The 10,184-nt window shown below is 40.5% G+C and overlaps 1 protein-coding gene across 4 annotated transcripts; it reads right to left on the minus strand.

The window, feature by feature from the left end:
- Positions 1-1,355: 1,355 nt before the first annotated feature.
- On the minus strand, positions 1,356-8,894 carry LOC143850007 (WAT1-related protein At3g30340-like). 4 transcript variants are annotated; one of them, XM_077359348.1, is made up of 6 exons: positions 7,888-8,024; positions 4,696-4,758; positions 3,943-4,276; positions 3,304-3,465; positions 1,779-1,930; positions 1,356-1,618 (listed from the first exon to the last, which is right to left on the minus strand). In XM_077359348.1, the coding sequence occupies exons 2-6, from the start codon at positions 4,707-4,709 to the stop codon at positions 1,501-1,503; spliced, it is 780 nt and encodes a 259-aa protein (XP_077215463.1). In that variant the 5' UTR covers positions 4,710-4,758; positions 7,888-8,024; the 3' UTR covers positions 1,356-1,500. The 4 variants fall into 4 exon arrangements, with proteins under 4 accessions (XP_077215463.1, XP_077215461.1, XP_077215460.1 ...); XM_077359346.1 differs by lacking the exon at positions 7,888-8,024 and adding an exon at positions 4,875-5,284; XM_077359345.1 differs by lacking the exons at positions 3,943-4,276; positions 4,696-4,758 and having other exon boundaries at positions 7,888-8,894.
- Between the last annotated feature and the right edge of the window lie 1,290 nt (positions 8,895-10,184).

Below are 10,184 nucleotides of genomic sequence, written 5' to 3' on the forward strand. Positions count from 1 at the left end.
ACATAATTGATCCCACAGTACATTTCGATCAATAAGGCTAAGAACTGCCTATATCCGATCTTAAAATAAGCGTCGGAGAGATGTCAACCCCTTCCTTTGCCAGTACATCAGTGCGAGAGTTCCCCGTCCTTCTTCTGTGACCAATCTGAGGATTGATGAGACGGATAAGGTCACGGATAGCCTCCGGTGTAGAATATATGAACGACCGAAATAAAGTATCGTTTCGATTTCTACGCATTTCGATTTCGGACTCGACCGAACCCAAAATTTCGGATTTCGGTCGAAATTTAAAACCTCGAGCACTACTAACCCATGTATGGGTTTGTTTCGGAGGGGGCGTAGCTGAGCCGCATTTGATGGATTCCAACTTCATCTCTTATATGAGGAAACAGTGATCAGATCCAAATCGATCGATCTATGAAATCTGCTCCCCAAGCCCCTCTCCTCAACTCTCCTCAACTCAACAAAGCCTTTGTCCCCAAGCCCCTCTGCGAACCACAGTATTTCTTCTTCTAATTATTGACAGATACTTCACAATGTCTTGGTACTGGTAGATCCAAATCTCTGCACCCAAAATCCTAGAGCCTGGGAGTCACGTTTGTGCAAATCAACTTAGATTTGTGCTTTAGAAATTTCCTGATCACATCCAATGATGCTATTGCAAATAATTCTGAAACCTGCGATCACATCCATCCAATTTTGCGATCACATAACAGTGTGATCGCAAATAGCCTTTGGTCCAGATCAATCTCCAGGTGTGTAGTCTCTTGTACCTTAGTCAATTTCGTTAGTATTTCATGATAATCCATTGGGCACTCCTTGATCCTAAATTTAACTGATTCTTTGAAACACCTTCCGATCCCATAACCTGACCTCGGACCTACTAAAAAAACGTAGACTAGTGGTCATCCAGTCATTTTGGGGTCCTAGGCTCTTCCTTAGGTGGCGAGTCTAGTCAACTTCCATGAGCTTAGAGAGCCCTTTTCTCTGATCTCGACGAATGAAGACTTACGCAAGAAAGAGAATGTGCATTGTTCTGACAGACGGACAGTGGTGGTGCCCACACTGTTAGCCCTCTATATCAATGAGGTCGCCATCTCGCATAGAGGAGCACACATTTACGATTATGAAGTGTTGACAGGATCCACCAGGCGTGCTAAATATTTTACCCTCATTTGTTTGTCATTTGTCTACAAGCAAATACACACGTGATACAGAATAAACAAAAAATTCACACTAAAGAACTGGTTTTAAGTAAACTGGTCGTATTCACCATTATTTGTAAATGATTTCAAAACCATTTACGCATAGCATTATGTGCAAATAATTTTAGGGAGAGAGATGTAATGAAGGCAGGCTTAGAAGATGATCTCATGTTATTCAAGAATAATAGAAACAGCACCCTTCATTTCATAATTCATATCACTAATTCAGAATATCGTTCCTCTTCCAACCACAGCAGTGGTACAGATACTGCTTGGTAAGATAGCAATCAGATTCTTAGATTAAGGGAGAATTTATGGACTCATCCCCTTGCATACTTTCCTGGGCAGTGTCCTTAGCTTTGGCCCACAACAAGAGGTAAAGTCCCGCAACTACTAGCACTGCTCCAACAATGCTACAAAAAACAGGCACCAAAACCCACAAGAAAAAAAAGCAAGAAACAGGGTTCCAACTTTCAAGTTAGAAAAATACAACAAGTCGTTTTCTTTTCCGAATAAATTGTTCATCATGTTTTAAGATAAAAGCTAGGTTAAGCTGTGTAAGATTAGACAAACCTCCCAAGATAAACAGAAGTCTTGAGAAAAAGTGTCTCGAGAATGACAGAGAAGACAATGACTAGAGGGGAATAAGACTCCATAAAAACTGGCCCCTTCTCGCGGATGCACCATAACTGTGCATAATATGAGAGGCCTGTCACCAAAATCCCCTACACATTTCCATGCATAACAAACAAACTTAATTAGCTTCAAAGTGGGTTACATAGAGAGAAAATTGCTGAAAAAGATTAGGATTGTTTGATCCACTGTTTAAAAACTTCCTGTGTCAATCGTCAACTCGTCGAGTTTTCTTTTATTCACCCGAGTTAACAAAACATTGATCATGTACCATGGTCAAGTTCTTCACCGGGTCGAGTCTTGAAACACAGGCTTGATTAGTGTGACCTTTGGCTTGTGTCCGTCCAGTGTCCACAGTGGGATATTTCTTAACTTTTATGGAGACATGTCCACCTACACGAATTCTTGTATTTGAAGTGATACAGGGCTTCTTGTATTTTAAGTGATTTGTGTATCGACTCTACTGATACTATTTTCTGTATCATTATGAACTAAGAGCCCGGTAAGATATGCACTTCTTTTTCATTATTATTATATGGATATAAATTGTTAGTGATTTTGGATTTTCAAAATCTTATATTTTGCCATGTTTTAGTGTTTTTGGAAAATATTTTCTTAATAGCATTTGGGAAAAAGAAAATATTTTCTTAGAAAGATTTGCTTTTTACAAAAGGATGTAGAAGTGTAGTTGAAAAGATAGTCCCGGATCGAATGAGAGAAAGGAAAGAGAAGGGCTTATAAAGCATTACACTTCTCTAATACTTGTTTGATTGCACATTGGGTTGAACCCATGGTTAGACCCGCGGGATGGTGCAACGCACCGTTCGCACACCCGCGCGCGGCGTGGGCAATGGGTTATAGGGCGCATAGTGGCATTTTTTTAGGCGCACTCTGCACTTTGTTTTTCACACAGAAAAGACACCAGGTGGTCTATAAAATGTGCAGACTTCGGTCATTTCATTACAGAAACGAATTGACAATTCTGACAGACTTTAAACTCTCTTCTACACTCCTATATGATCCCAAAGTATTTCTACATATTGTTTTTCCTTTTATTTATTGTTCTAAGGCTTGAAATTTCGGAAGGGCATTTTGGGTTTGATTCCGCTAGTGCGAGGCGTTATCAAACATTAGTAGGGCTTTCCCTACTAGGTTTCATTGTATCTTGGAGGCAATTCGTGGATCCCCTTTGCACAGGGCGAATCTTGTCTTAAGGAAAGTGATATCACGCCTTGAAGCAACAATTTCTGTTTTCTATCACCAAAAGTACCCTCAAATTCATTAACATAAATCACCCTTGGAACGATTGAAAATCTCATATTCGGCTAGGTTGCATAGTTGAACCAGAAAAAAACAAAAGGAATAGATAAAAGCAAATGAGTTGAAAAAGACGCATTGTTGAAACATGTTTAGGATATTTTTTAAAATAAAATCATGTCAATTAAGCGTTTGAGAGAAATATTACCCCATAAAGTATGACTAAGAGCACCATTCCTCCTTCCCACTTTAGTTCCCAAGATGACCTCTTCTCTATAAATGCCGTTATGACGGCCGTTTGGATGGTCCCGAAGAAAAGGATCATGGTCGTCAATGAAAGATCCGCCGGATAATAGCGAGTCACATAGCCCTGTATAAAACAGACCCATTTACAGCAATTCCTTAAATATCTCGAAACAAATTAACAAAAAATTTTCTAGGTTGCACAAAAGCCAGGGACAAATAGGGGTTTTACTGGATTTTTTGGGTCCTACCAAAATCCATATTTGGTTGCGTATAGAGTTTTGAAATCCAAGACGACTCCGTGAGATGTCTCCTGCATCTGTGACGCTTATCTCCTACTTGTTGACTACTTACACCATGGCTTATCTCCTACTTGTTGACTACTTACACAATGATCGCAAGAAAAGTTGCTTAAGAACTCAATTTGGGGAAATTTTCTATGGCATGCCTTCAGTGATAAGTCCGAGGGCTAGGATCGTGCAATGTGAAATTTTCTATGGCATGCCATATTCACTCTAGATACTAACAAATGAATGGCTCAGATCATTGAACAAGTGGTCCCTACATATATTTGTTCAAGCCCTTAACTCATATTTATTCTCACCACAAGAATATCCCAGGAGGAGCCACCTAGTACAGCAATGACGAGCAGAATACCACCAATAATCGCGTCCCATGTCGCGGTAAAACCACTAGAAGATGATGATTTGAGTACGACCGGCCCATCCCAGAGCACGACAGTGGTCGCTCCGGTGACGGAGACCGCCACTCCCAACGCTTTGGCCTGCCCTGAGATGTTTTTAAACTGGAAGCTCTCCTGCCGGAAAACCACCGCCATCACGAACGTTGTAGCCGCTAACATGTTCATCGCAATGCTTTCGTAGACCGCGCTTATGAACTGTAGGCTTAGCGTGAAGAACAACTGGCAAATCACTATCCTAAGAACCACACCCAAAACAAAATAAAATAAGTCATGGAGCTGATGTTTCCATAGCCCATTATTTTTCAAAAAGTACTGTGCGACCTACACCATAGGATTATCCAAACGGTCCATTTGATGGGCCACAACATAAAGAGGTTGTGCCCAAAAAATCATTTTCATACTATGATCCTTACTCTCTGATCTATAGAGTTGGGATCATAGTCTGGACATGATTTTCGGGGCACAACCTATTTATGTTGTGGCCCATCAAATGGACGGTTTGGATCATCCTATGGTGCGGGCCCTACAGTACTTTTTGAAAAAAACAATGGACTACACGGGCTTACACCATCTAAAAATTCGATGAGTAAGATGCACCAAAATGAAGAGATTTTAGAGTGTAAAGAAATGAATGTTGTAGGTTACAGTGCTTACCCAAGCAATCCCATGATGAAAGCGTAACAGAGTATCTTAAGCGAGAGTGGGGGCCTTTTTCCTCTGCAATGATGTAAAAAAGGAAAAAAGGCAAAAAGACAAAAAGGCAAAAAGGCAAAAATGTAAGAAGAACAAGATCTTGTTTTTGAAGTAGTTGAATGTGTTTCTTCAGTTCTTACTTTTCTAGGAAGAATGCAAGGGCTGATAAGAGGAGAGTGGAGACGATGTGCTGGTAGACGACCAAAACGAGGGCGCTGATTTCATTTGAGAGGACAGTTTGTAGGAGGATTAAGAAGCCTGCAAGGCAGATCTTCACTAAGATCATTACCAGGTGGGGTTTGTAATTGTTGAATGCAGACCTTAACCTTAACCAAAACTCCATTTTCTTTCTTCTTTCCACTGAGTGAAAGACTGGAGCAGAGCTTTTGCTCTATCTTTCTCCACTTCTTAGAGATGGTTGACGGGTTGGTAACAGGTCACGTGATTTCTTCACTAGTTTTATAGGGTTGAAATTTTGAAGCTAAGGGTGACTGTTGGCATCAATGGCAACAACCAATTTTTGGGTCCTACACTGGGGAGATGAATATGCAATAGAGGCCATTCAACTGTTCTTGGAGAAACCCTAAAGTACAGCCATTTCCAAAATGCGGATGTGGCCAAAATGTGGCCAATGCAAATTTTAGTCCACTATTTCAGATGACATGATCAAGTAGGAAATTCAAAAGAATTTAGGTTGATTTTGTAAGGTAAAATGCAAACTCGGACAAGAACACGTCCAGAGTAAAAGTGATTCCGAATCGTAATCTCAAACGAACAGGGCCTAACTGGCTTCATCGATCGCAATAGAATTAGAACACCTCTAGACCAGTGATCTAAACTACGTCGCACTCAAGCTCCATTGAGCGGAATTCGCAACTCAGTTCATGTAAAAGACAATTAATTATACCAATCAAGGCGGACGCAAACATCTAAAGTAACATTTTTTTGTTCAAACATCTAAGCTTAGTCAAGCTGCAGACCTAATCATCTAACATTTAACACTCAGAGTGTTACTAACGATTTTGCTTTCAATGTCTAGGTCATGATCCATTTCAAATCAAACCGTCCATCAGAATGTGCTTGGTCCTAACCTACATGGGTTAGAATTGGTTTTTAAAACAAGCCATCCACTATTAATGAATATGTATGCGATTTATTCCATCAAATTAATCTCTTACGTGACAAATATAAACTTCTAAATAAGAAGAACAATATTCACAAACAGAAAAATTAATTTAAACTACACACATACATGTGGTGAGGGTGGGAGGAGAGACTTGAGAGGGAAGGGAGTAGATGGTGAGAAGTGGTTTAAAAACAAGGAAAAAGTCAGATCATAATTTTGGTACCGTTTTTTGTTTCCTTGCTTTTCTTACCGTCTCCTCACTCAATCTCTCTCCAATCCATCCCTCTCCCACACTTCCTCACCCTTGTGTAAGCTTAAAATTCAAGGAAAAAAAAAATTAATGGTAGCTAAACGTGCCCTTGGTGTTAGGTGAAGTGTGCATCATCATAAGTTTTTTTTTTTTTTCATTTACAGCTTGAAGGATATTTGTATACAGGATATTTTTATGTGCCCATGAACCGAATTAAGTTGATACTAATTTGGATCCTCTCTCTCTCTCTCTCACTCTGAAATTTGCTATTTTTTTAGTGCATTCATGCGTCTCTTCCCTTCTAAACTCTAATTTATGGTTGTTAATGTCTTTTTAGTGAGAAAAAGAAGATGATTTTTTCATCCCTATTGCTCTGTTTGGTTACGCTTTTTTGAGTAAAATAGCAGGGAATGTAATTCTCCTAATTACCCGAGGGGTGTTTGGTAGGAATTTAGCATAAATTGGAATTTTGACTGCCGGTTATGTCGGGCGCTTGTCGGGTGACGTGGAACCTTTCGCCGGACGAATTTCTCCAAATCGAAGGAAAAATGGGAGAATTTCTTAGTGAAATTCTTTTTCACTGTAATTGTCATAACTTTCTACTTTTGCTTGTAGTTTTTTCTTTAATTGTCATATCTTATTACATTTTGTTGGTATTTTTTTTCGTAATTTTCAAACTTTATAACAATTTCTAGGTAATTTTTCATTTAAAACTTTATAACTTCATTTTTTTTTTTTTTGTAATAATTACTTTTTTTGCTTATTTTTGCTGGCATGTGTGCATCTTTGCACAAGATGGTCACATGCTGAGAAGTGGCGTAGGAGAAGTTTGCTAGTAAATTCCTATAAAAAAGAAGAAGAAGGAAATGTTATCAACACTACTGTTTTCTGTTTTCTTATGAGGCCACTCTCACTTTATTAAAAGTATGGTATGGCCCACACCATAGGATGATCCAAACCGTCCATTAGATGGGCCATAGCCTAAATAGGTTATGCTCCAAAAATCATTTCCATAGGATGATCCTAACCCTCCAATCTGAATGTTTATTGGGTTGATCATAACCCTCTATAGATCAGAGGGTTAGAATCAACCGATGGAAATAATTTTGGGGCATAACCTATTTAGGCTATGGCCATCTAATGGACGGTTTGGATAATCCTAAGGTGCGGGCGATACCGTACTTTTTATAAAGTGAGGAGTGCCCTCATAAAAAAACAGTAGCGCTGATAACATTCCCCAAAAAAATTATAAAAAATACGGTAAAAAAACTCCTGCATATCTCCTACCCTCATCCAAACAACGTCGGGGAGATTTGCTCACAATCTCCCCGTTGACTGATTTCCTTTTGATTTCTCTTTGACTTATTCTTCTCTAAATCCCCCCAACATCTACCAGCATCTAAACGGAGCATATGGGATTAAGCGTCCCCCTTTTAAAGTGAATTGTGAAAAGTGGGGCGCATAATCCTGCTGAGGGTGAAAAAATCATCTCCTTTCCCACAAACCCATCAATAAACTTTCTTTTACCTTCTCGTGATTATACACAACAGCTGAAAATATGCCCAAATATCGCACCAAAATGCCGAGAAAAAAGGCCAAGAAAAATTAGATAGATAACCATCCAAAATATGCCCAAAATTCGCACCGGGAAATCTCTCCCTTAAAATGTCATTATTATCTACAACCATCAAACCCCCTCTAAAAAAAAGTAGGGGTAAACAAGTAATAAAATAACAAAAGCAGAAAATAACAATAGAAAGAGAAGAAAAACCCTAACCTTCCTTCTCTTCTCCTCCATTTTCCCCCACTTTCACACCCGACACGTGTCCTTCATGATGGTTGACCTTCGAAAACCCTCGATTACAACAACACCCACTCTTCACCGTCACCGTCTCCGTTACCGTCGATTCTACAAACGTCGCCGATGACATCTGCATTTGCGCCACCCTAACCGCCCCTAAAAGCCTCTCCGGTAGCTCCTCCTCCGTTTGCGCCTCCACTAAAAACCCCATATCAATCGTAACGGCCGTTACATAACCTAACGCCAAATGCAAAATCGCACTTGCCAACGTGGAACTCCCAATATCCACGTCAACCTCAAAATAATTCTCTCCTTTATAATAATTACACGTCAGCGCTTTCCCCAATAAACACGCCCCATAATTCCCCACTGCTGCCTTCACAATCCAAGGCCCTTTTACAATCCGATTCACGATCTTGAATCGGGCGTTCCGAAACGAGTCATCACCGTTGATGAATCGGTAAAAAAGAGAGTCTACGGGGATAGGATCGTCTGTTGAGAAATAGAAGACTGCACTGTGGTTTTCCCGGCCTGGGATTTGGAGATTAACGGCGAAGATGAACGGTTTTTGGGATTTTTGGGCCGATTGGATCCGATTATCGGATCTTGAGAGGATATTTTCGAGCTTAGAGGGGGATCGGAGCCAATCGACTCCGGCGGGTTTGAGGAGCCAATCGCCGGAGGGGGATTTTTGTTTTTTTGAGAAGAAGTTTTTGGTGCGTAGGTGGAAGAGATTGCCTGGAGGAGATGCCCAGCCGTTGGATCCTTTGTGGAGGTCTACGTGTTTTAGGGATCCACCGTTGATTGCTTCCTCTCTCCAGTCGGGGGTTTGGGTTGATCCTATGGTGGGTTTGTTAATGTTGGGGCCGGAGATGCTCGATTTTGGATTCGTCGGACACATCTCCGGCAATATTTTCCGATGATCTTTCTCTTTCTCTCTCTCCCCTTTTTTTTCCCCCTCCAATGAGGATAGAAATAGAAAGAATCACATAAAGAGGCCTATTTGCTATAAAATACTACAGAGTTTATTATTGCACTTGTTTTTGTTTTGGAATTACGAGAATGCCCTTCAATGAAGTATACTAAGAATCGGGTGATTTATGAAGAAGTGGTATAGTTGTAATATAGTCAATACCGAGTACCGACAGCCGACAGGGGCTGAGTAAAGGCGCACTAGAGGACAAATATACCCTGACCGTACGCCTCCGTGCTTTATTACGCACAGGTCACGCGGAACTCTTTAACCTGTTTCGCGTGCCACGAAAATAATAGCGATTGATTTGAGGCTATAAGGTGGGGCCCACTACTAAAAACTACAATTTTCAGACCATATTTTCTGATAACGACACCCCTCTTCTGTAATCTGATCTCACCTTGCCCGTTGATATTATTTCAAGGAAAAATTGTCAACTGGTGACAGAAAAATAGGAAAATAGTGAATGGGTGACACCCTTTTGAAAGTTGGTGAACGGAGGTCGAAACACCTTTTTCTGACATGGCCTTTTACCCAAATACCCCTCATGGCAAAAAGAACACGTTATACTAGATTTTTCTCTCTGTTACTTTTCACCTACCAAAGTTTACCGCCTACCTCTTGCAAATTTCTCCATTAACGCCTGAAACCCACGAAGTGTAAGTGAAGTTTAGTAGCTTAGACATGGCCTTTTACGTAAATACCCTTGAGAACGAAAATGTACAGAGGCTTCTTTTTTTTAACTGTAGAGAGGCTTTTTTTCGCTTCGTTTTTAACTGTACAGAGGGTTTTTTTTTTTTTACTTTTACTCCATTTTCATTTGAACCACCTAAAACCCATCTTCTCCGGCGTGAGGTGTGACCGGCGTGAAGATCTCTCATTTTTCTCTGGAGTTGGTCGGTTTCCTGCATTATTCCGAACCTCTTTCCTCCGTTATCAAGTGTATTCCGACGATGGCTTCATTTTTCTGGGTTGGCGACCCTCTTTCTGGGTTGATAACCCACATTCGAAGGTTGATAACCCAAAAAAAGGGAGGTTGGTAACCTTAAGTTCCAAGTCCAGCAGCTTCACTCGGCTGGAAAAAGGTTAATAACCCACATTCCAAGGTTGATAACCCAAAAAAGAGAGGTTGGTAACCTTAAGTTCCAAGTCCAGCAGCTTTACTCGGCTGGAAAAATGGTTGGTGACCCTCTTTCTGGGTTGATAACCCACATTCGAAGGTTGATAACCCAGAAAAGGGAGGTTGGTAACCCTAAGTTCCAAGTCCAGCAGCTTGACTCGGCTGGAAAAAGGTTGGTGA

This window comes from Tasmannia lanceolata, unplaced genomic scaffold (assembly GCF_043159265.1).
Source record: "Tasmannia lanceolata isolate RefF3 unplaced genomic scaffold, GAP_Taslan_0.1 ptg000018l, whole genome shotgun sequence".
Lineage (NCBI taxonomy): Eukaryota > Viridiplantae > Streptophyta > Magnoliopsida > Canellales > Winteraceae > Tasmannia > Tasmannia lanceolata.